At 36.9% G+C, this 25,577-nt stretch overlaps 2 protein-coding genes across 2 annotated transcripts; one reads left to right on the top strand and one right to left on the bottom strand.

The window, feature by feature from the left end:
* Positions 1-1,307: 1,307 nt before the first annotated feature.
* LOC121390606 (NADH dehydrogenase [ubiquinone] 1 beta subcomplex subunit 5, mitochondrial-like) lies at positions 1,308-9,587 on the bottom strand. The gene is made up of 6 exons (XM_041522464.1): positions 9,458-9,587; positions 8,696-8,778; positions 7,505-7,571; positions 4,763-4,824; positions 3,752-3,858; positions 1,308-2,471 (listed from the first exon to the last, which is right to left on the bottom strand). The coding sequence occupies exons 1-6, from the start codon at positions 9,534-9,536 to the stop codon at positions 2,324-2,326; spliced, it is 546 nt and encodes a 181-aa protein (XP_041378398.1). The 5' UTR covers positions 9,537-9,587; the 3' UTR covers positions 1,308-2,323.
* Positions 9,588-11,749: 2,162 nt separating this feature from the next.
* LOC121390057 (sperm-associated antigen 7-like) lies at positions 11,750-25,577 on the top strand. The gene is made up of 7 exons (XM_041521766.1): positions 11,750-12,059; positions 13,840-13,907; positions 15,170-15,258; positions 16,153-16,237; positions 16,870-16,959; positions 20,762-20,912; positions 24,854-25,577. The coding sequence occupies exons 1-7, from the start codon at positions 11,981-11,983 to the stop codon at positions 24,991-24,993; spliced, it is 702 nt and encodes a 233-aa protein (XP_041377700.1). The 5' UTR covers positions 11,750-11,980; the 3' UTR covers positions 24,994-25,577.

The following is a 25,577-nucleotide window of genomic DNA, read 5'->3' as shown; positions in this document are numbered from 1 at the left end:
GAGTATATGCTAACCTATTTGGGGTGGATGGGGGAAATGAAAGACCCTTTGCGGTTTACAAATAAAAATATAGTGTTCTATTTATCTTCTCTTTTTTTTTCCCCATCACTCCAGATTATGGAAATAAGCACACACCTTACAAGTAGTCGGCAATCCAAGTGATTGCATAATGCTCAAGATTTGTAGTAGCCGAAACTGGATTTTACCACCTATTAATGTTGTTGAAGATTCAAAAATATGGTATAATATCCGCCCGGTCTCCCCTCCCCTCCCTGTATTATTTTTAGTTAAGGTTAAGGGAGGGGGGATGGATATTTTTCCAAAACTTTATTTTGTATTAGGAACTAAAAGAAAGTTTGAGCTACTACAATCATTAGAATAACCATAAACTCATGTACAGACATAAAGCCTCCATTTTAAATATTTTTTTTTTTTTTTAAATTACGTTTTGATCTTAAATTAAATAGTAAATTTCAGTGGTTTTGGTGAATATTTGGTTTGGTTTTTTTAGATAAATTATAACGTTAAATTGTTCATTACTGTTGTTAATCACTTATGTTTGTTTTATTAGTGTTTGGTTGGAAAGTATAGAACTTGTTTGCGTTTTTACGGTTATGCTATTTAAGATATTTGAGGTAACTTACATGTATATAAATTAGATTAGTTCTTTTATACGATAACTGATTCTTTGTTTTCTTCTTTCCTGATGTATTAAATTTACATTCCACATGAAAAATAAAGGTGTTCTTTTTATATTGAAGTCTTTATGTCATGATTAAGCTCTTGTCAGTAGAGCTCTTTTTTGTGGTGCTTTGGGTTGCTGGATTGAATCTGGTCAGTGGATCAATTGCAGTGTTTTTTCCGTGTCCCATCCAGTGCTCTATAACTTGTTTATCAGAGGTAGTGGTATGTGTTGTCCCGTCTGTGGGAAAAGGTATATAAATGATCTCTTGCTGCTAATGGAAGTGGATTTTCTCTTAAGACTACAGAATTACCAATGTGCTCTAGTGGTGTCGTTGGAACAAAACAAACTAATATTTGATGCATTGCTCAGTAATTAAATAAAAGAATCGGTAATTAAATATAAGAATACTATCTCATTGAAAAATCTGTTAATTTAAAACAACTAATAGACATGGAGTGTCAAATAACTTGCATATGATTAACAAACAACCTGTTACCTAAGGTAAATATCCATTTAACTATAGTAACCTGTTGTCTTAAATTTCGACCCCTGAATAACCATATATTATAATTATTGTGTGAAATAATAGAGATTCTGTTCTAAAATATAACAAGTCAGGACACAATATTCACTCATTTATTTACACTTCAAAAACATTTTGTCAAACTGATCTGTCAATGAAACTTTTTACTTGAAACCACTCGTTTATAGGAATATCCACTCTTGCAAATAGTGATATTGGGCTGAATTTGCAAAACCTGTTTTCCGTAAACAGGTGTTTACTAATTATCGATATTACACACATGTAACACAAAAACAGGCTTTGTAAGTTCAGCCCATTATTTACAACCTTTAGCATCCATAAAGAGTGGGGGGAAAAACCTACACTTTGACAGCGGTGTTATTAAATTGACATTTTCCAAAAATTCTACAATAAATCTCAAAATATATTGTAGAAGTGCACACCTGAATACCAGACAAAAACAACCCACATGAAAAAGAAGTTTTGCATACTGACCGTGTTAACTTTTATTACATATTTTGCTGTTTTCACAATGACTGAAATGAAACCAATATCGCGAAATCAATTTTAAATGATGTTCATGCACTAATCCAATGAATTGTCATGTCATTTGAAGCCATTCAAACTCGCACCGTTTTAGAATGAAGTCATTGTATTGTGCATGATATTGTACACTTTGTTTTTAAATTAACTTTTAACTTTGATATCCATGTTTTGTTTTAGTCTAGCATTCAGATATCCACAATGCCTCGCTTGTTTTGAATTTGACCAAGATTGAGCACACGTGTCTACCAATTTATTAAATTACTCACCGCTTTTCAATCATTGGAAATACAGTGTAATCATTGTTGTGGGGGTTTTGTTAATCTATCCACTACAGTTATAAATCTGTAAAGTACATATCTAAATCATTATTTTTCCTTGTCCTAAACATTAACCAAACACAATGATTGCTTTAAAATTGGTTACCACTCCATAATAAAAAATATATGAATGCACTGCATATTCTCCTCTTTTTCTTTTTTTTTGTCCTTGTCCTGAACAGTTTTTTTTAAACAAAATGGCACCTACAATGTTAAACACACAGTAATATTCCTTGTTTTTTAATCCCTCCTTCATATTGGTCCTGAGCCTCTCAAAGCTGCCGTTTCCCGTTCAGCTTCCCGGGCCATTTCGATCCTCGACTTGTCCATGGGAATAAAATACCAGCCTTTGTAGTCCTGTCTCTGGTACATCACTTCTTTCACCTTCTTCTCCAGTTTCCTGAAGTAACAAACATCCTGGCTTTAATATGGTGCATGTTATAGCCAAAAACATAGAATATATGGCAGCCATTATGGATGCCATCTTGAATTTTTCAAAACCCTTAATGATGACCATGGTTTATCAGACAGATCCTCCAAAGACGAAGAAGTTTGTTTTGTTTAATGACACCACTGGAGCACATTGATTTATTAATCATCAGTTATTGGATGTCAGACATTTTGTAATTCTGACATAGTCTTAGAGAGGAAACCCGCTACATGTTTCCATTAGTAGCAAGGGATCTTTTATATGTACAGACACTGTGCACTGGCTAGAACAAGAAATAACCCATTGGGCCATTTTCCATTACAGCCAGTGCACCATGAATGATATATCAAAGACTGTGGTATGTGCTATCCTGCCTGTGGGATGGTGGACATAAAAAGATCCTTTCCTACTAATGAAAAAATGCAGCGAGACCATATGTCAGAATTACAAAATATCTCAAAACTAATAGCTGATGATTAATAAATCAATGCGCTCCAGTGGTATTGTTAAAACAAATTAAATATAGTTTGAAAACACTGTAAAGAGCTATGCAAACATTTCAATAAACTGGGGATTGTCAAAGAGTTAAACTATTATATCTCATAGACTAAAAAGGATTGGACAAGATTGGGAGAAATGAAATAAAATACAAAAATGTAAACATTAAGAGCTGAATTTACAAAGCCCGTTTATGTCTTACACGTGTGTTACTATATACATGTACAATGCTAAAACACCTGTTTATGTCTTACACGTGTGTTACTACATACATGTACAATGCTGAAACACCTGTTTATGTCTTACACGTGTTACTACATACGTGTACAATGCTAAAACAACTGTTTGTCTTACACGTGTGTTACTACATACATGTACAATGCTAAAACACCAGTTTATGTCTTACATGTGTGTAACTACACACATGTACAATGTTTAAACACCTGTTTATGTCTTACATGTGTGTTACAACACACATGTACAATGCTAAAACACCTGTTTATGTCTTACACGCGTGTTACTACATACATGTACAATGCTAAAACACCTGTTTATGTCTTACACGCGTGTTACTACATACATGTACAATGCTAAAACACCTGTTTATGTCTTACACGCGTGTTACTACATACATGTACAATGCTAAAACACCTGTTTATGTCTTACACGCATGTTACTACATACATGTACAATGCTAAAAGACCTGCAGTTAAGAAAAACAGGCTTCGTAAAGTCGGCCCAATATCACTTACCTAAGTTTGCTGGTCTCCATTTCTTCCTTCAAAAAATGTAGATTTCTCTCATGTATTTTTTCTGGCGAATCATAGATGTACCGTGCAAACCAGCGCTCTATGGGGCCCTGAAAACAGATCAAAAAACATAGTGGACCTGGATATTTATCTGGCTAATAAGTGGGATGTAGCCCACTAAAATATTATGGTGATCTGGGCCTTACTATCGCCGTAAATACCTACGATCGAGACCTTACTTTTTTTCTACAATCGCCAGCCCGTTCCATGACGCGGCATAGCTTACTATCATCATAAATTACAGTGCAAATGTACAATTGGTACGAGGCAGTTGTAAGCCACTAACGTAGATGTCAAATGTTAGGTGATGATTTGATAATTTTCTAAGAAGAATACTAAGTTTTTGTGTATATGGATCTAATATATACCAAATACCTTTTATGAAACTCTGTGTTCAATGAAAAACATTCTAGGCCATATGATCTTCACACAAAAATACGGGAAATGTCTTATGCATTCTGCAACTATCGTTTAGCAAATAAACTGACAAAGTTACTTCATGGATGTCCGATACCAATGAATACATCCAAGATGTTCCAAAAAGTCGGTAACCAATTTTTTATTTAACTAATTCGCACTTCTTCACAAAGAAGATTTTAATAATTAAATGGGCACTTAAAGAGTACCAAGGCTTCTTTGTGGAACAGCTGTAAAGTTTATAGTGCCATTTGTAAATCTCACCTTAAGTTACTACAATTAACCGTACCTACAATTATTTCGGTCTATACTGTAGCATACAAAACATGGTGGGTAAGTCTGCAGCAGGTGGTGTGAATTGACACACATCCATCCCCACCCCATAACATAATGGTTAACAAACTTTCAATTCTGTGATTTTACTGACACTGTTACCATGATATCTGGAAATGGGTCAGTAGATGAACAAAAATAATGTTTTAAAAGCCACAAAGTTGTCAACATTAAGACGGGGTTTTTTTTTTAGTACTGACATACCTTATAATACTCCCAGTGGTTTGGTTCGTAGCACTCTGGGATATCGGAGAGTTCGGCGTGACCTGAGAAAGACAAACAAAATAGGAACATTAATACACATGAATCTGTCTTATTTAAATGTTACTTTATAATACAGTACACTTAAAACCAGACCCCCCATAATTTAAAAAACACTTTTAAACACACTGTGTTTCTGCCAGAAAGGAATTTTTGGGTATGGCGCTATGGAATTGAATGCAACCACAGTCAACAGGGGGTATGGGGGGGGGGGGGGGGGTGCCTCCTCAAGAAAGAAAATGAGTTACGTTTAGGGTTAAGGTTAAGAAAATCATACAGTAATGATAAGAGTAATTAATTTTGTCAAGGTTAGCTTTAAAAAAAAACATCTGCCAAAAACTTTGGGTATGGCGCCATACCCGTTTTACCCTCTGGCAGAAACCCTGATGTCACTGTCACATTTTTCACAATTGGAGCCGTTGCTGATGTCACTATGTCACATTTTTCACAATTGGAGCCGTTGCTGATGACACTATGTCACATTTTTCACAATTGGAGCCGTTGCTGATGCATTACTTAAGATTTTTTTATTTAGATTATTCCGTGGTGTTTTTGGTCATCCTGGGGTTTCAAATATCATAGAATGCATTTTCCTTATTTTCAAAAATGCACATGTAAAAGTAATCGTTATGGAGACGGGCTCTAGACTACTTTTTAAGTGTATTTTCGTGCACAGACTCTTGGTTCATTCTACTGCCTCCAGATTTAGTGTCCATTTTCACAGGTTGAAACTAGGTTCTAGGACTTTAATTCCGTATCCAAACTGACATCTGTGTAATCCAGCACGACTGTGTGTGCTGTTCAAGAATTAGTTTGAGTGCTCTGTATATACAGGCACATTTTGTCAGTCACCCTTCGTTAAGGAATAGACAGCCCCATGCACTTATGCATTAATAATCTTTACATGCACAACCCCTGCAATTGCATGCGGCAAATGGCAATGCCATGGAGATTGCCGTGCAATTTTTCGTTCTCTTAATTGCAGGGGTTGCATGCATACACAGCGCAAACCTGGGCACAATCGGACAAAGAGCTTCACAATGTACTGTCTTGAAATATTTTATAAAGTTTATTATTTTATTGAAGGCGACCAGATATAACCTGTGACCAGCTGCGACTGGCTGGCCGATATGAGTCTTTGCCAGAAAAAGTGAGTGATCTGTCCCACTCTCCTCCATACTTGCCTAAAACGATTTTGGAGAGCTGCAAATTGATCACCTTGTGATACAATATTTAATACATTTTGTGTGCAATGTCATGTGATTGCTAACCTCGCACTTTTTCAGAACAGTGATCTGAAGTTCGCCTTCATTTTCAGGCATCGAACTAAACATTGTGTCTGGTAACCCATTTACAGGTTACCACAAAATATAGCCTGGCAACCTATAGGTTACCACAACTATATGAAAGTTAGAATTGAATTCCTGTTACTACTACTAATTTTAATGTTAAAACGCTGACATTCTGAAATATATCGGTGCGGGCGAACATTGTTACGAAAAAGAAATCCGGAGTAAATTTATCTAGTGGGCAATGCTTAAACGCAGATTGCCAAAATTGCTTGCAATTGCACAAGTGCGCACGAACATTGGTGCAATTTCGTACGAGAAAACGAAACGCAGAAGTAAATTCATCTAGTGGACGCTGCTTAAATGCGGAATGACTATAATTGCTTGCAATTGCACAAGTGCGCACGAACATTGGTGCAATTTCGTACGAGAAAACGAAACGCAGAAGTAAATTCATCTAGTGGACGCTGCTTAAATGCGGAATGACTATAATTGCTTGCAATTGCACAAGAGTCCGGAATGCATTGCCTGGTTTATGTTCGGAAACGAAAGTACCATTACGTTGAAATTTTTGTCGAGAACGAAACACCATTCTCGACTTTTCTTACATGTGGTAACCTCCCGGTAACCTGAACGACCATTCTCAACTTATTTCGATGCCTGATTTTGATCATAGCGAAGGAAATGTTTTATTTAACAAAGCACTCAACACATTTTATTTATGGTTATACGGTGTCGAACATAGGGACCACACAGATATTGAGGGATCAAACCCACTGTCGCCACTTCATGGGCTACCCTTTTCAATTAGCAGCAAGGGATCTTTTAAATGCACCATCCCATAGATAGGATAGCACATACCACAGCCTTTGATGTACCATCTGGCTGGAACAAGTGATCATAGCGAAGACCGACAGGTGCTGTCTGTCTGTGGAACCAACAAAACTGGTTTTACTGCAACACTAAAATGTCTTATATGGATGTTTAATGAGTTGGGAGGGGTAGTTCTTAGTGGATTTTTTCTCTGTGTCTGTCTCTCTGTGCATGTGTGAATGCATGTGCATGTGAATGCATCTGCGTGTGAATGCATCTGTGTGTTTAAGCATGCATGTGTGTGTGTCTGTGTCTGTGTATGTGTGTCTGTGTGTGTCTGTGTGTGTGCATGTGTCTGTGTGTTTGTTTGTGTGTGTGTCTGTGTATGTGTGTCTGTGTGTGTGTGTGTGTGTCTGTGTGTGTGTATGTGTCTGTGTGTTTGTTTGTGTATGTGTGTGTCTGTGCATGTGTGTGTGTGTGTGCATGTGTGTGTGTGTTTTGTGTGTGGCATGTTAATTCCCTTAAGACCTAAACAGTACAAATGTACATACATTAAGTATTCCATTTCTCCTAACTTACTTACCAACAAAGAGATTCACATAGGTTATTAAAAGAGCCATTGGTACCAGTCCAAGAAACAGAAAGTAATGCTGAAACAAAATGAAAAGAACAGAATTAAAAACACATTACAAAATAAATGTTTCTGACATACAAAATGGAAAAATTATTATTAGATTGTTATCAACCGGCTGTAGAATTATAAAAAATTTTACATGTACATATATATACAAACCAAATTATTTATGCTGTCTGTGGGTTGGTGCATATATAGATCTCTTGTTACTAATTAATGAAAAAATATTGCGGGTTACCTCTAGCTTTAAGACTATTTGTGAAAATTACCAAATGTTTGACATGCAATATAGCCTATGACTAACAGTCAATATACTCTAGTGGTGTTGTTAAATAAAACAAACTTAACTTTTTAATCCCCTTCCACTGGTTTGTCAGTGTGTGATTTTGGTTTAAAACAGTGTCATAAAGACTCCCTATTTGCAAATCTTTAGAGCCCGCCAACACCCTAATGAGCCCTGCCATGCATCTCCAGTAGATCAGAAGATCACTACATGTTTTGCATGAAATTATGGAAAAGATCGCTATTCAAGACTGTGGTTTCCCAGGATTTTGAGATATATGTTGACTGTGTCATCTCAAAGAATCAATGTAATTTGTACAAATAACTAGCCTTGCGGGCTTGTATGCTAGCCAAGCTAGAGAGTCCTATATGATTTTTGCAAGCCTCAGGCTCCCGGACTCTCCTCAAAATCGCACACTGCCCTTCGACTGGTTTGTAAACTCATCAGATTGTGAATAATGCTTTAGTACACAATGTAATATGTATACTGTATTTAGAAGTTCTACAACAGGTGACAATATTTCAAAATCTTAGGTAACTGGAAGTCTGTTAACGTGAATTTTACTTAGGTAACCGATTTTTCGGTTACATGAATATAGTTCTCATAAATGCAGAGTTAGGTTTACCTAATCCTAAAACATTTGAACTACAGTTCTGTGCTACATTGATGTTTCAAATGTATTTAAAAACAAACTGATTTTCACTTTCATTTCTGATGTATGGTACTTTTAATGTTAGAATGTAATTGTTGACAATGTAACCAATTGGCGGTTCTCGTGCTTTTAAAGTTGCGTAAACAACAGTTCTCATGAAATATTGTGCCCTGCCACAATGTAGTTACTGTACCCTGCAACTTACCACATCGTCCTTCCATCTGTCCCACTCGAATCTGGAGGGTTTAACTATCATGGTCCTTTTTTCGCTCATGTTTCGTATAACCACTGAAAACAAAAATCACACACTGATCAATTAGATTTACTGGCTCCTATATATAATTTTACCAGGAAGACATCATATGCACAGGCCTGCAGCTTTTGGGGTTTTTCAAATCTTGAGGCATTGCAGGAAAAAAAATCTTTAACTATGTAGATCAAACAGATCCATAGGTCAACAGAAGGTCGGAGACAAAATCTACAACTTATACTAAGTTATTGCAGCCTCTGGTTGGACCTATAATAATGAATCATAGAACTTGGCTCTACTTCACATTGCTCCGAAACAGATTCAGTCGCAACAGCAGATACAGCTCATATCTAATGGCTTTCTTGCTCTATCTCGGTGATCATATCAGGATTAGGGGATTAGGATTAGGGTCGAGTTGGGTTTAGGTTTAGGCCCTTAGCCTTAGGATTCGCAGTGACTAGACAGAGTTTGTACTGAGTTTGTTCAGTGTTGTGAACGTAGCCATGACTATAATTAATGGGCATCAGTCTACAGAGCTCGCCTCTAGGTTGCACCTTAAATTCATATTATTTTATAATTATTATTTTTTATGAAATGAAAATCATTGCCGACATTGGACGTTTTGTGAAAGGGATGTCCATCATCACAAAATTACCCAGGCTGGTAATTGATATGCATTTAATCTCTTTTTTTTAAATCATGCAAAACTGTAACTACCTGCTTTTGACATTTTCCCAGCTGACAAAAGCGTGCGAGTCCCTTGAAGTAAGGGACGCAACACACTCATTGCAACCATTTTTGTGTTCTGCCCAAGGACAAACAGTCTCGTTTTTCATATACGTCACACTAATGGGGTACCAGACGTTTCGCCCCAAAACCAGTTATCCCCAAGTCAGTGGGCCCCTTGTCAGTTCGCCCCCAACTATTTGTCAAGTCACACACACACACACACACACACACACACACACACACACACACACACACACACACACGCACGTCATATAAAGATGATTTTAGCGGAGGTTGTTTTGTTTTGTTTTGTTGTGTTCATTTTTGTTTTTGTTATGCGCGCGTGTTTGTTTGAAAAGTATTAAAGGGACATTCCTGAGTTTGCTGCATTGTAAGATCTTTCCGAGTAATAAAATATTTTTATGATTAAACTTGTATATTAAATGTATTTTCTTGTTTAGAATATCAATGTCTGTATATTCAATGTGTTTCTGGTCGTCTTAATATTTGTAAGAAGCCCAAACTAGATTTTGTCTTCAAATAATTTCGTACAACAAATATTTTAGGAAATAAAATGAAATTTAAACTAGTACAAATATTAGAACGATCAGAAACACGTTTAATATACAGCCACTAATATGTAAATACAATCGTTAAAAAGTCTGTTTGTCGATAACATCTTACAAATTGCAGCAAACTCAGGAATGTCCCTTTAAGGGAGAGAGTGGAAGTAGGAACATGGGTTTGTATTATTTGTTTTGGGTTTTTTTTTGTTTTTTTGTTGGTAAATAGGCAGGCATAAATACTTTGTGGGCCCAACCTCTGATTAAAATCAGGATTGAGGATTTTGTTTGTTTGACAGGTATTAACGTGCTTATATTCTGAGGGTTCAAACACGCTAAATTAGATTAAAATCAGGGCTTCTTCCCATAATAAATTGTGGATTGATGGTGTACCATTATGATGTCGGCTAACACCAAATAGGGAACATTTTGTTCTCAAAATCTTGATTAGCAATATTTCTAGTCAATATAAAATTTATTAGCGACTACTGTTTAATGTTTTAAAATTAGTGTGTGGATACTGAACAAAATGTTCCTGGTCGAAGAATCATGCTTTGAACCACAGACGATGTGGCCTCTTCTTACATGTGTGTGTAGCCTAAGTGGTATTCATTGTCCTTTGTATCATAAGGGATTAACAAATGAGTAGATTGTAATTAAGCATCAAGACTATAATAACCTAGAGCACACTGTATAATGTGCTTGAACATTAAATTGATATAAGCACGTTAATTCCCGACATCTGACCTGACAGTCATTTGTGGGCATACATACATACATACATACATACATACATACATACATACATACATACATACATACATACATACATACATACATACATACATACATACTGTATAGTACCGGCCTACAGGCTGGTAGGTACATAGTTCGCAGCCCGGTACCGGCTCTCGCCCAGAGCGAGTTCTTAAGGGCTCAATGTGAGGCCACTACACCCTCTTCTCTTTCACTAACCACTAACCAACTAACCCACTGTCCTGGACAGACAGCTCAGATAGCTGAGGTGTGTGCCCAGGACAGCGTGCTTGAACCTTAAATGGATATAAACACGAAAATAAGTAAGAGAAAGAAGAAAGAAAGACTGTATAGTGATTACAGTTTGACATATTAAGACATGTTATAAAACACTTTCCTTTCTTTGATAATGGCCTCTTCTTGTTTGCCCCGCCATGGAATCGAAGGCTGGCGAAGTCAGAACCCGAGTCCATGGTGGGCGTGCCTGAACTGAAAGGATGTGGGCACGTTAATACAGTTCCCTTCCTTCTTCTTGTTTTTGTAAGTGGTATTCACTGTCCCTACCTCGTGTAAAGATACTGTCATGCTGAAATACACGACATTTTGATCAGCCTAAATCAAAGGGATTTTGACACATAGCGCCTCTCGTGCCACAGCCGAAGGCACACCAAACCATACGTTGCTTCTTCTTTTCTTCTTTTTTTTTGCGGGGGCGAACTGGTAATTCATTGGGGCCAACTGGTAATGCGTTGGGGGCGAACTGACATACGTTTTGGGGGCGAACTGACTGGGAGCGAATGGACTGGGGGCGAACATGCTTGGGGTAAAAAAACGTCAGGCATCTCGCTAATGAAAATGTACATGTGATGTATGTCTAGATTTAAGAGGCTACGACATAGACTGGTCCTCTCTTACATCTTTTTTTTAAACTGATTTGTATAACAGCGCAGCATATACTGATATAGTTTGCAGGAACAATTACGCAATACGCCAATAACATTTATTTAATATGAATTTTAACAATGGCTTTATAAAAAAAATATATTCAATTTATTTCTTTAAAGCAATTTGAACAGAGAAGGAAGATGCGATGTACAATTTGATATTCTTAAATTATAGCATTTTATAAACTTCACAAATTGCAAGAATAATTATCAGAGTGCATCGAGTTTGAGTCAAAACACAAAAAAGCATGGATTTGCTGGGGTCAATTTTAGGGTCTATGGAAAAGCCTCCAACAATAGATGATAAAGAAAAGAAAAGAGCTAAAGGTTATAAATTAGTGCTATCATTACATCTGATCACCATGCCTGCCTTTTAAAATATATGAGTAAAGTTTAGATAAATAGTTAAAATACACTGGTTACCAAAAACATATTGCTCCCGTATGAAACCCCCCAATAATATTCGTCCCCAATTTAAAGCAAGTATTCCTTCTCTTCCATTTTAACACATTTGTGTTTGTTAAAGATTAAAAATATCACAGTTCTACGTTATTGTTACATAGTGGTTAAGAAGTTTAAGCCTTTTTTTTTTAATTAAGGGGTGAGGCCTAAAGTCTGAAGCAGATTGTTAACAATTATGATAAATACTCTTGTAACTTTAATTACCATTAGGTTCCCCTGAATATTGTCCAGACACAAATTGTGAAAAAAACCCATTACAGTGACACTGATTCCACACAAAAAAAACCCAATGATGTCACCAATATCAACTTTGCTGAGATCATATAAGGCAGTTTTTATGTGTTAAGGTATAACGCTCTCATCTTGACATCAGATTAATTATGTCACATACTTAGAAGGTTTCCACCCCTCATGAAGAGTATTCCATAGAAAAGCAAACTGGCAGACGGTGAAAAATTGCACACGTTTTGTCCTAGGAGATCTTAAAGTCGAGATACATGTAGTCTACTATGTGGAATCCATGTCAATGTAATGGCTTTTTTCACAATTTATGTTTGGACAAAATGTGAAGAAAATTTAACGGTAATTAAAGGTAGGAGAGTAATTTATCGTAGTTGTTAACAACTTGGTTTGGACGTTAGCTCATGTTGCATGAACACTTGCTTGAACTTCATAGGTAGCCCTCCATAGGCTGGAGGTTTTGTTTTTGTTATCCCATCCCATGTATATATTGTGTCTTACCACAACAGGTGTCTCAAACACCGTCATATTTATCAGAAAGTGATTATCAAAAAGCCGTAGCAGCTTTTTTTAGGAAGGAGTAGCCTGGGTGACGGTCTCTCTCTCTCTCTCTCTCTCTCTCTCTCTCTCTCTCTCTCTCTCTCTCTCTCTCTCTCTCTCTCTCTCTCTCTCTCTCTCTCTCAATCACTCACTCACTCACTCACTCACTCTGTCTCTGTCTCTGTCTCTGTCTCTCTCTCTCACTCTCTCTCATATATTTTCTTGTGACCAAGGTTTGAAATGAAACAACATCAGATAGTTGTAGTTTAAATTGTGCTAAGGTGTCGTTAAACAAATGCACTTTCTTTTACTGAAAAAAATGGTTACTTCTACACCTAAATGTTTGCCCTCATACACAGTAGGCTTATCGTATACCCCAATAACATATATGCCCAATATGTTTATAGGCAGCTATATGTTTGTCTGTGTATTATCTCTATACATGATGATTTAATACATAGAGGATATTTCTATTTTTTTGTCAAATATGATTTATATCTCATTGAGTGATGTTTGCAATCATATCTCACGAGTCGCGCTCGCGCAACCAGTATGATATGATTGCAAACTTCTATTTATTATATAACTTTTGGCAATTTACCTTTATTTTTAAAATGCCAGCAGCAAAATAGTTTCGGCTTTCTTACAGTGAAGATAACATATTTTAGAGTGCCATAGTGAAATTTTCACTCTAAAATGTGTTATCGTCACTGAGTGACTGGTAACACTTTTATTTCACTGATATTATATGATATTTCGTTAAATGTTATATAATACAATGTGACACTGACACATTTTTAAGCTGTTATTGGTAGATAAAGGTTGGAAGATACTCAAGTGATACAATATTTTTTGTTTTGTACAGCACAAAAAGCTCTTGTTGAGAAACAACAATTAAAGGAGAAGCAAAAGTTGGATGAATTTCGAGAAAAGGTACTTGGAAATGGTTTTCTTAGTTCATAAAACAAAATATCATTTGTAACTATAACCTATATGTGCTGTGGTGTCATAAAATATCAGGGTTTTTTCACTTTTTGTTTTCACAATGCTTCAAGATAGTGAGCTGAAATTTTACGTACATAGCTTTAACATATAGTGTTACAGATCAAGTTTGACTTTCATGTCGACTTGTCCATTGTTTTACAGAGTTCTGTCCCTTCATGTCCCTTTTTGTAGAAAAAAAATATCCCTTGTTGTTTTGTAGAAGTGACTTATGTGGAGTCATATCATTGAAGGAAGGAAGGAAATGTTTTATTTAATGACGCACCCAACACATTTTATTGACGGTTATATGGCGTCAGACATATGGTTAAGGACCACACATATATTAAGAGAGGAAACTCGCTGTTGCCACTACATGGGCTACTCTTTCCGTTAGCAGCAATGGTTCTTTTATTTGCACTTCCCACAGGCAGGATAGCACAAACCATGGCCTTTGTTGAACCAGTTATGGATCACTGGTCGGTGCAAGTGATTTACACCTACCCATTGAGCCTTGCGGAGCACTCACTCAGGGTTTGGACTCGGTATCTGGATTAAAAATACCATGCCTCGACTGGGATCCGAACCCAGTACCTACCAGCCTGTAGACCGATGGCCTAACCACGACGTCACCGAGCCCGGTTTTAATTTGGAAGTAAATTTAGAAATTGAGAAGTGGCTCTAGAAAGTAGTCTGGAAATAGAACAACTTGTTAGATTTATAGAGTGACTTTTTTCAACAGCAATTTGGAAAGCTTGAAACAAACATGGATAATTTATGTGGATAAAGCTACTGATTTATATGACAGTTGAATCCCGTTTGCTTGAATCCCGTTGGCTCGAACCCTGTCGGTGCTCGAGAAAGTGTTGAACCCATCGGGTAGTTCGACCGAACCATTCAGTCAACATCGTGTAAGTGTAACTCGGGACTTCATTTTTGGTTCAAGCGTTGCGTTGTGTTCGACCCTTCCGAGTTCGACCCAACGAGATTCTGCTGTACTACTTTTATTATATAATCACTGCTAAACATGAGGAATTCTGAATACATCTGGAATACTGCCAAAAAATAGATGACGGCAAAATCTACTTGTGAAATTGATTATCAAAATGCATATTGTATGTTGTGAATATCATTTCCTTTTGGCCCCCTGTCTTGGTTGATTAAATAGTTAGTGTGCCGAAGTGTCGTTAAACATTTAATGTCTTCTTTTATAGATGCAGAAGAGGATACATGAGTTTATTAAAGATGCCGCACAGCCAAAGTTAAAGTTTGAACCGATGGAAAAAGTCTTCCGAGCCTTGATGTAAGATTTATTTTTAGAGCTGGCCAGTATACTGTATGTACTGTTTGGCATCATATCAATACCGATTTACCGTACTGAGCAAATTTCAAAATAATGAAACTTTTGTATTGAAAAATGTTTCCCACCATTTAGTAAAGCACTAGCAATATATCTGACGAGCGCAGAATGGGTTGGGTATAAATCAGACGAGAGCCGTGTGCATAGAATTTAATTTTATTCAGATGAAATTAGCGGGTGAGCTTCAACTCGGGCATACATTTAAAACCGAGTATACCGAAAATACCGATATTAATATTGTGTCAATACCGAATACCGTACCAAGGTAAATGACCTAAAAAAAATACTGATATCGATAACGAACCTCAAATTTCAATAACGAACCTCAACTTTCAATGCCACCCAGCTCTATTTATTTTGTATTTTTCAAGTTTTAATGAAGGACACATTTTAAAAGTTTTTAGTAACTTGTGGATTGGTGAGTAATATTGGGAATTTGATGAACATCAATCTCTACAAACTTATCAATGATTCCGTAAAGTTAATCATTCATCCAAATGAACCTATTATATAGTCCATCCTATCCTATTTTTTTGTAAATAATTTCAGTTTGATTTGATGTAAGAAGAAAAGTAAAGGTGTTTCAGAAATAATTAAAAAAAAAAAAAAAAAAATTGGGTGCAATTTAGAAAACAATTGGCTCAGAAATAAATAACTTGTAGTAAAGTCCATAGTATGAAAAAAGGCGTTCCCTGTGGGACGGACCATAAATCTGCTACAGGTGTAGTTTTAAACTTTTAAACCTTTTTGTTAATTTGTTGAATTGAAAATTACAGAAAGCGTGGTCCCAGGTTTGTCTTGTTTATAAATGAAGTTGTTTGTATTCTATTTTTTCAGACATGATATTGCGGATGTTGCTGGTCTCACATCATTTTCTTTTGGTATAGAAGAAGAAGATCGATATGTTATGATTTGGAAAAAGGTAAAGCCTTTTTTTTTTTACATAATCTGACATCTGACCTGTGGGATGTTTGGGGAACTACAATATGTCAGAGGGAACTACAGTATGTCAGAGGAACTACAGTATGTCAGAGGGAACTACAGTATGTCAAAGGGAACTACAGTATGTCAGAGGTCAGGTTATTGATGAAAAGGCAAAACAATTCAAGTTTTTGGGACACAAAAATATTCTTGACTTCAGATGTGTTTGTAGAGGTAGGGGTTTTGGGGTTTGATGCACTCCCCTGGCCCAAGAATATTTTCTCCTTTTTTTTTAATGTATTTTCCTGGGGAAGCATGACCACACCCTCCCCAAAAGCTTCACTTGCCACAATGTGGACATACATTCCATCCCCCCCCCCCCCCATTCTTATATAATTTTCTGCACACATGCCTAGACTTGAGCTAAATCGATACCAATTTCAATGCTATAGTATAAGCTTGCCCAGCCTACACTAAACATGTTTTTTGGTTATTAATATCTAGCTTGACATAAAATGACAAGCTAAAGAGTTTCCAAAATAACAAAAATGTTCTCTTTTTTTTGGGGGGGGGGGGTGCAATTTATAAAACAGCAGTACCGGTACCTCAAACCTTTTGTTTTTGATTTTACAGGAATTCTGTCCCGGTGACGATGAACTGAATGCATATAAGCGTGGGGAAGCGTGGGACCCAGAAAAAGCTAAAGAGGCTGCCAGACAGAAGGTAAAGTACGCTGATGGAAACAAATATGGGTACACATAAACAGGGTTCGAAACTCAACAAAAAATATGGTGGCCCAAAAAATAATAATGCATGTTGGCAAATTATGGTAAGCGAACCACGAGCAAGATTTTAATGTGGAATACAGATATTAATAGTGGCTCATATGTTATAGCTCTAAAGAAGATAGAGAACATTGGTCACATTTGGCGACCTGGCCACAGGCCGTTTCAAGCCCTGCAAAAATAGTACCAGCAAATATGGACGGCAACCAAAACTAGAGGTAAAGCACTCACCTGATGCGCATGCAGTCTGGGATCGATCCCCCTCAGTGGACCCATTGAGCTATTTCTTGTTTCAGCCAATGTATCACGACTGGTATATCAAAGACCATGGTATCTGCTATACTGGCCGTGGGATGGTGCATATAAAAGATCCATTGCTATTAATGGAAAAATGTAGCAGGTTCCATCTTTAAGACTACCAAGGGCCATGGTATGTGCTATCCTGTCTGTGGGATGGTGCATATTAAAGATCCCTTGCTACTAATGGAAAATTGTAATGGGTTTCCTCTCTGTCAAAATTACCAGATGTTTGACATCCAATAGCTGATGATTAATACATCATGGGGAAGAGTGGGATCCAGTAAAAGCAAAAGAGGCTGCCAGAGGGAATGTACGCTGATGGAAACAAATAAGGGAACACATAAGTAGTAACAGCAAATACTGACTGCATCCAAAACTAGAGCTAGCTCTGGGTGGTAAAACATTTTTCGTCGCATTATCTAAAAAAAAGAAGAAAAAAAAGAAAAGCTATAGCTATTTTCCAACAAAATATCAATTATTACACAATTGTTTTTTTCCAAATTAAAATAAAATTCACCAGTAGTTCTCAAAATTCACAATTGGTGAATGTAGCTTGTGGCAGAGCTAGCCCAGACAATAGAGAAACAATAGAGAGGTTTCGCCGCAACCATACCATTGCTGATGTGGATAGTGATAGGTCACCACTTTGAGTGTAGGTGGTGACTGTCATAGCAGTTTGCTTCTTTACGATTAAAAAGCCTGCTATACGTAATAAATTTTGTGGCTAATAAATGATTTAAATAATAATAATAAATAAGTAACCCTTCTCAGAATTCCACCATCTTTAAGTTACTAACCGTGCCAATCTGCGAAATTAGTTAAATGATTAGTATTCTAACCGAATCATAATTATGAATGGCCGAACTTACATTTTTTCGGCCCATTACACATGTATGATTAGCTATCAGTATCCATAACAGTAGGGTGGACGTAGCCCAGTGGTAAAGCATTCGCGTGATGCACAGTCAGTCTAGGATCGATCCCCATCATTAGGCCCATTGCGCTATTTCTCGCTCCAGCCAGTGCTGTGGTATGTGCTATCCTGTCTATGGGATGATGCATATAAAAGATCCCTTTCTGCTAATCGAAAAGGGTAGCCCATGAAGTGGCGACAGTGGGTTTTTTCTCTCAATATCTGTGTGGTCCTTAACCATATGTCTGACGCCATATAACCGTAAATAAAATGTGTTGAGAGCATCGTTGAATAAAACATTTCCTTCCTTCCATAACAGTAATGGTGTGGTTGCAAAAGCACTAATGCTACATTACTGACAGTCTCTTTATTATATACTGTGTGGTCTCTTATACACTGTATCAATCATACATTAAAGGGACATGCAGACCATAGTTTCAGCCCATGAATTTTAACACTAAGTTTACTTAATCTACAAATCTGTAACACATTTGGAATAAAGTTACAATTGAGTGAAACACGAGTCTGTGACTTTGAAATGGTGAAATACCCTCTAAAAATATACTAAAACTCGACTGCATAACTGTTTATTCTCAGACGCACCTGTGTTTTTAAACATATGAGACATGCATTTTGTGATATTAAAAACACCAGGATTACCAAAAAAACTTCGAATGTTCGGAAATGAATAATCTAAAGAATAAAATCTAAGTAAATATGATTTCAGTTATCAAAAACGGCTATAATAGTCAAAAATATGCCTTAGTTTTTAAAAACTAGGGTATGTCCCTTTAATCTCTTACCAGTCCAACGAGAGGGGACTAAAAGAATCATTCACCATTGTGAGGTATAGATAAGGCAGTTCCAACCCAAGGGACAAAATGTTTTTTGTGAGGCCGAAGTTTGCCAAGGCCCTTACAAAAACATTTTGTACTGAGTGTTGGAATTGCCTTAACTATACCTCACAATGGTGATTGGTTCTTTTTCTTGCCCATTTAATTATATGTACATTAATAAAACATTAATTGTGTAAGCTACAGTTTGTTTATTGTATAACGATTAGTAAACCTTGCACCTACAAACTCATTTAATCATATTGGAAAAATATAGTCCATCTTATGCAACGACACAAAAATATAACAACTTAACAATAAATATAAAGTTAAAAATATTAATTTGTTTGAATATTTTTAAAACAATGATATAATGTGAAATGGCAAACAGAATTCAGAAAACCATGGCTTATGACGTCAATTGTCGTAAAACATGAGTTATGACCTCACACGTACATGTATGTAGAAATCATCCAGCACCAGGGTAGTAAAGGGGTACTAGACAGATTTATCTAGCACTGTGCAAAAGCTGGCTAATTCAGTCCAGTGGGCAAAAATATAGCTTTCACCTCCATCTGTTTGTCCATCCATCTGTCTCACATATAGTTTTGCAGATGTTTTTTCACAATGTCTTGAGATATTGAGCTGAAATGTTTTATATAACTTTATGATGTACTGTTACAGATAAGGTTGACTTTAATTTGCGATTTACCCATAGCATTATGGTCCTTGAATTTAGGATAATTGAAAAACAATATCCTGACTTTTTATTGCAGTGCTTCAATATATTGAGCTAAACTGTTGTGTATAGCTTTATCATTTTCTGTGACAGATCAAGTTTGATTTTCATGGCAATATAGCCATTTTTTCAAAGGGTTATGACCCTTGAACTTAAGAGATATGGAAATTTGTTTTCCAGCCTGAATATACATGTATTGAGATAAAATTTTGTATATAGCTCTATTGTGTTCTCTTACTGATCAAGTTTAACTTTCATGGTGATTTATCCATTTCTCACAGAGTTATGGCCCTTGAATTTAGGATATACGAAAATTTATTGGGTCCAGTATGGGATATGTATTACTTCATGGCTTCTAGAATTTCATAAAAATTCACTAGTCATGGGATCAGTGATTTTAAAAATGTACTAGCCATGATTAAAAATTCACTAGTCATGGGATCAGTGATTTTAAAAATGTACTAGCCATGATTAAAAATTCACTAGCCCTACTTCAAATAAATACAATTTTACTAATAGTAATAATCAGATATGTCACCTAAAGAAGGAGATTGAGCTTAGAAATCCTTAGATTGGGGTGGAAAGAAGGGTCAGGATATTCACATTTATGAAATATGTAAATGCAGTATTTGACAAGGTTTTGTTTCCACTAGCCGTCGAGCTAGTTATAGTAATTATTTAATAGCCCAACACTGAATATCACTAGCCATGGGAGTGGGGCTACCATAATCTAGAAGCCCTGTACTTTAGCAGTACCAGTTATCTCAGAATGCTTGTTTTATACAGACATAACTACTCTTAGCATTAGTAGTGAATTCAGTTTGGTCTCAAATATCATGTTTCTTGTTTTTTCATCAATATATAATACTAATGCAGAGAAAATTATCAGACACTTTTAGAAATAAATTACTTAGCAGTGGAATTAATTGTGTATTTTAAATTCTGACATTTGAAGGAACTGGATGACCGACTCGATGCGGAACAGAAGAATGCAGGAACGGCGGTGCCTGCATCAAACTACCGCGACAAATACAAACATCTTATAGGGGAGGATGCCGCCAAGGATGCCGCCAAGAACATGAAAGCTAATAAATCTTACGGGTTTGGTAGGTTGCAGAATTTACAAACTATAGTCCATCTCATCCTCCTATAAAAATGTTTTTTGGAAATAATTTTAGTTTGGTTTGACGTAATATAATGTTTATAGCATTAATACCAATAGCGATACAGAAACTATTATTGTTTAGTTACTATTACCACAAGTGTTAATATAACAATTACCGGAAGTGCATCCCAAAGTTACGTCATAGCCAAGCAGATGACAAGTCTATGTCCTCAGTGAATAAAAGCCATTATCATTTTGGATATGAGTTTGTTGAACCAGAACATTATATGTAAGAAGAAGTGGTGGTTTTTGCCAAATTAAACGAAAATGTCCAAACATGGATAACAACATTTATTCATATTAACATTACTGCAAAAAGCTATATAGGGTTCTTGCATGGTGGAAGCAAACAAATCACTACGCATTTTTACATGGATTACAACTAATTTTGCGGTAGAATAATGGAAATTAATAGTAGAAAGTCTTAGGATGGCACATTTTGTCCAAATATCTCTATAATGTTTGCCTAAATTTGAGGTTTTGCTCCAGTACTGGGATGGGGGGGAGGGGCAGCTGTCCCCTCCCCTATTTCATATGCTTATATGTGCATGATCAAGAATAGTGGGGTTGTAAGGGGATGCCAATTTATCATGTTCAGTAGTCAGTCCACAGTGACGTACCAGTTCAGTGCTTATCTTTTAATTACATTACATCAAAGTGTCAGAATATATTTAATGCATTATATAATTAAATCTTTTTCTATAATAACAGCATAATTTCTATTTGGAAATCTGTCACCAAGACCGAATGCCCCACTTTCAAACCCAAGTAAATTGGTAGAGTTATGGGTTTTTTTATCAGGCCACTCTACACCAGAAGACCTCTCTATATACGGTATATGTATATGTTCTTCAAATGACTTGTTGGAGTGTATGTTGAACGTTTTACTAAAAATAAAACACAGGTACTGCACGGTAGCCACGGTTCAACTATGTAGAAGCTGTCACCCCCTGCAATCCAGTGGTCTATGCAACGCACGTGTTATGAACAGTCAACAGATTTCAATGGCCTAGTTGGTAATTTGCATGTATTTTCGAAAATGCCCGATGGCGAGGAGATTCAGATACTTATTAATAACTGCAGTTTTTGCTTAATATCTACTTTTAATCTGTTTCCACAGTTCACAAAGTATATTTCATTTTTAACAAAACTCCACAGCATTGACGATTGCCGCGGGCAAATGCAGGGATTGGTATTTTTGTGCAGGGGTGTTGTTAAACATTCATTCATTCATTCATTCATTCATTCATTCATTCATTCATTCAATATGCAAGGCTTCTAGAATTTTGATAAAATACACTAGCCATGGGACCCATGATTTTTTTAATTTACCAGCCACAATTAAGAATTCACTAGCCCTACTTCACTTTAAGTTAATAAAATTTTACTAAATAATGGTAATAATCAGATATGTCACCTAAAAAGGAAAATAGAGCTTAAAAACACTAACATTGAGGTGTTGGGGTGAGGGCAGGATTTTCATATTTACAAAATAGACTTAACTGCAACATTTGACCAAAACATTTCAGTAGCCGTCAGGCATAGCAATAGTAGATATTTACTAGCCCAACATTGAATATCACTAGTAATGGGAGTGAGGCTACCATAATCTAGAAGCCCTGTCGGGCATGGCAATATTAGTTATTTACTAGCCCAACATTGAATATCACTAGCCATGGGAGTGCGGCTACCATAATCTAGAAGCCCTGTCGGGCATGGCAATATTAGTTATTTACTAGCCCAACATTGAATATCACTAGCCATGGGAGTGAGGCTACCATAATCTAGAAGCCCTGTCGGGCATGGCAATATTAGTTATTTACTAGCCCAACATTGAATATCACTAGCCATGGGAGTGGGGCTACTATAATCTAGAAGCCCTGTCGGGCATGGCAATAGTAGTTATTTACTAGCCCAACATTGAATATCACTAGCCATGGGAGTGGGGCTACTATAATCTAGAAGCCCTGTCAGGCATGGCAATATTAGTTGTTTACTAGCCCAACATTGAATATCACTAGCCATGGGAGTGAGGCTACCATAATCTAGAAGCCCCTGTCTGGCATGGCAATAGTAGTTATTTACTTGCCCAACATTGAATATCACTAGCCATGGGAGTGGGGCTACTATAATCTAGAAGCCCTGTCAGGCATGGCAATATTAGTTATTTACTAGCCCAACATTGAATATCACTAGCCATGGGAGTGAGGCTACCATAATCTAGAAGCCCCTGTCTGGCATGGCAATAGTAGTTATTTACTTGCCCAACATTGAATATCACTAGCCGTGGGAGTGAGGCTACCATAATCTAGAAGCCCCTGTCTGGCATGGCAGTAGTAGTTATTTACTTGCCCAACATTGAATATCACTAGCCATGGGAGTGAGGCTACCATAATCTAGAAGCCCCTGTCTGGCATGACAATAGTGGTTATTTACTAGCCCAACATTGAATATCACTAGCCATGGGAGTGGGGCTACCATAATCTAGAAGCCCCTGTCTGGCATGGCAATAGTAGTTATTTACTAGCCCAACATTGAATATCACTAGCCGTGGGAGTGAGGCTACCATAATCTAGAAGCCCCTGTCTGGCATGGCAATAGTAGTTATTTACTAGCCCAACAATGAATATCACTAGCCATGGGAGTGAGGCTACCATAATCTAGAAGCCCTGTCGGGCATGGCAATATTAGTTATTTACTAGCCCAACATTGAATATCACTAGCCATGGGAGTGAGGCTACCATAATCTAGAAGCCCTGTCGGGCATGGCAATATTAGTTATTTACTAGCCCAACATTGAATATCACTAGCCATGGGAGTGGGGCTACCATAATCTAGAAGCCCTGTCGGGCATGGCAATATTAGTTATTTACTAGCCCAACATTGAATATCACTAGCCATGGGAGTGGGGCTACTATAATCTAGAAGCCTTGCAATACGTCAAACCAAACTGAAATTATTTACATAAAACATTTCTGTAGGAGGATGGGACAGACTAAAGATACTTTAAAAAAACTACAAACAACATAGGGGCAGGGTATAACCCAGTGGTAAAGCACTTGCCTGATGCTTGGTCAGTCTTGGATCAATCCCCATTAGTGGACCCATTGGGCTATTTCTTGAAATGTGTCTGTATATAAAGAGATTTGGATTATACAGATTTTACCTATTAGTAATCTGTAATTACTGAATGGCACTCTTGGTTGTGCCCGGGATGGGACGTACCCTGGTGATTAATAAAGCAATGTGCTCTAGTGGTGTCGTTAAACAAAACAAACTTGAATATGGTGGCAGCAGGTTCCCCTCTTTTGACCAAACCTCAAATAACCATATGATAGACCCCAAATAGCTAGGGATGAGATTTAGCCTAGTGATAAAGCGCTCCAGGCAGTGCACCATGACTGGTATATCAAAGGCCGTGGTATGTGTTATCCTGTCTATGGGATGGTGCATATAAAAGATCCCTTGCTACTAATCGAAAAGAGTAGTCCATGAAGTGGCGACAGTGGGTTTCCTCCCCCAATATCTGTATGGTCCTTAACTATATGTCCGACGCCATATAACCATAAATAAAATGTGTTAAGTGCATCGTTAAATAAAATTTTGCTTCCTTCATAATAGCTATAGCAGGTCATAGGATTTCAAACTTCATGGAAAACACTTTTCATTAACCAAACATTGCTTTCATTTCCTCTATGCTTCTCTGTTATCTGTGAGTGTTGGGTATTTCATAGGCAAGCCAATTTTCTTAGCTCAGGTCCTTGTGTTAAACTGTAATATAAACATGACACTTTCTTTTTTAGTTCACAATTTTTTTTAATTGTTACTTAGTGCCATGGGGTAGGCCACACTATAGGTATCGACTCTTTGTTTGTGTTTTAGTTCCAAGTGACAACAAACGTGATCAGAGAACGATAGAGCAGGTTCTTAACGACACGAGAGCAAAGAAGAAGTTGAAGACAGAGCACCGCAGTGATTCGTCCAAGCCACCAGACACTGAAGATACCACCGACCAATCATGATGACTGTTATTAATGCTGTAACAAGTCACTGGCCAATCACAGTTCCTGTATTAGATGTACTGGCCAATCAGAGATCACAAATTGAGCGTACTGTTCAGTCAGTCAATGAAGGCTACGAAGCATGTTAAATAAGTGAATGTTTTGTTGGTTCTTTCTCAAATTTATGGAGTGTGAGATTTTAAGGGTGTGTTCTTCATATTTTTCTGCACTTCAATATTTTCTTGGTGGTCCTGATATTTATGGAAGTTCAAGACCGCTTTTAAAGTACCTTTTTGGGGAAATTAATGCTATTTTTAGGGGTGCAAAAAGCACTTGTCTGCTTTCCAAATGTAAGTAAAAATTCCGACTGATAAATTAAACACTATAACAAGGCAGCTATTTTTTTGTCATTTAGCTTTGTTTTACATTTAAATTCTTTCTCAATATACTTTATTGCTCTTTTTTCACAGGATGGGATACAGCTCAGTGGTACAGTGCTCGCTTGATGCACAGTCGGTCTAGGATCGATCTCTGTTGGTGGGGACCCATTGAGCTATTTCTTGTTCCAGCCAGTGCTCCACAACTGGTTTAACAAAGGCTGTGGT

The sequence above is a fragment of the Gigantopelta aegis genome, chromosome 15 (assembly GCF_016097555.1).
Source record: "Gigantopelta aegis isolate Gae_Host chromosome 15, Gae_host_genome, whole genome shotgun sequence".
Lineage (NCBI taxonomy): Eukaryota > Metazoa > Mollusca > Gastropoda > Neomphalida > Peltospiridae > Gigantopelta > Gigantopelta aegis.
This window is presented reverse-complemented; position numbering and strand designations above follow the sequence as displayed.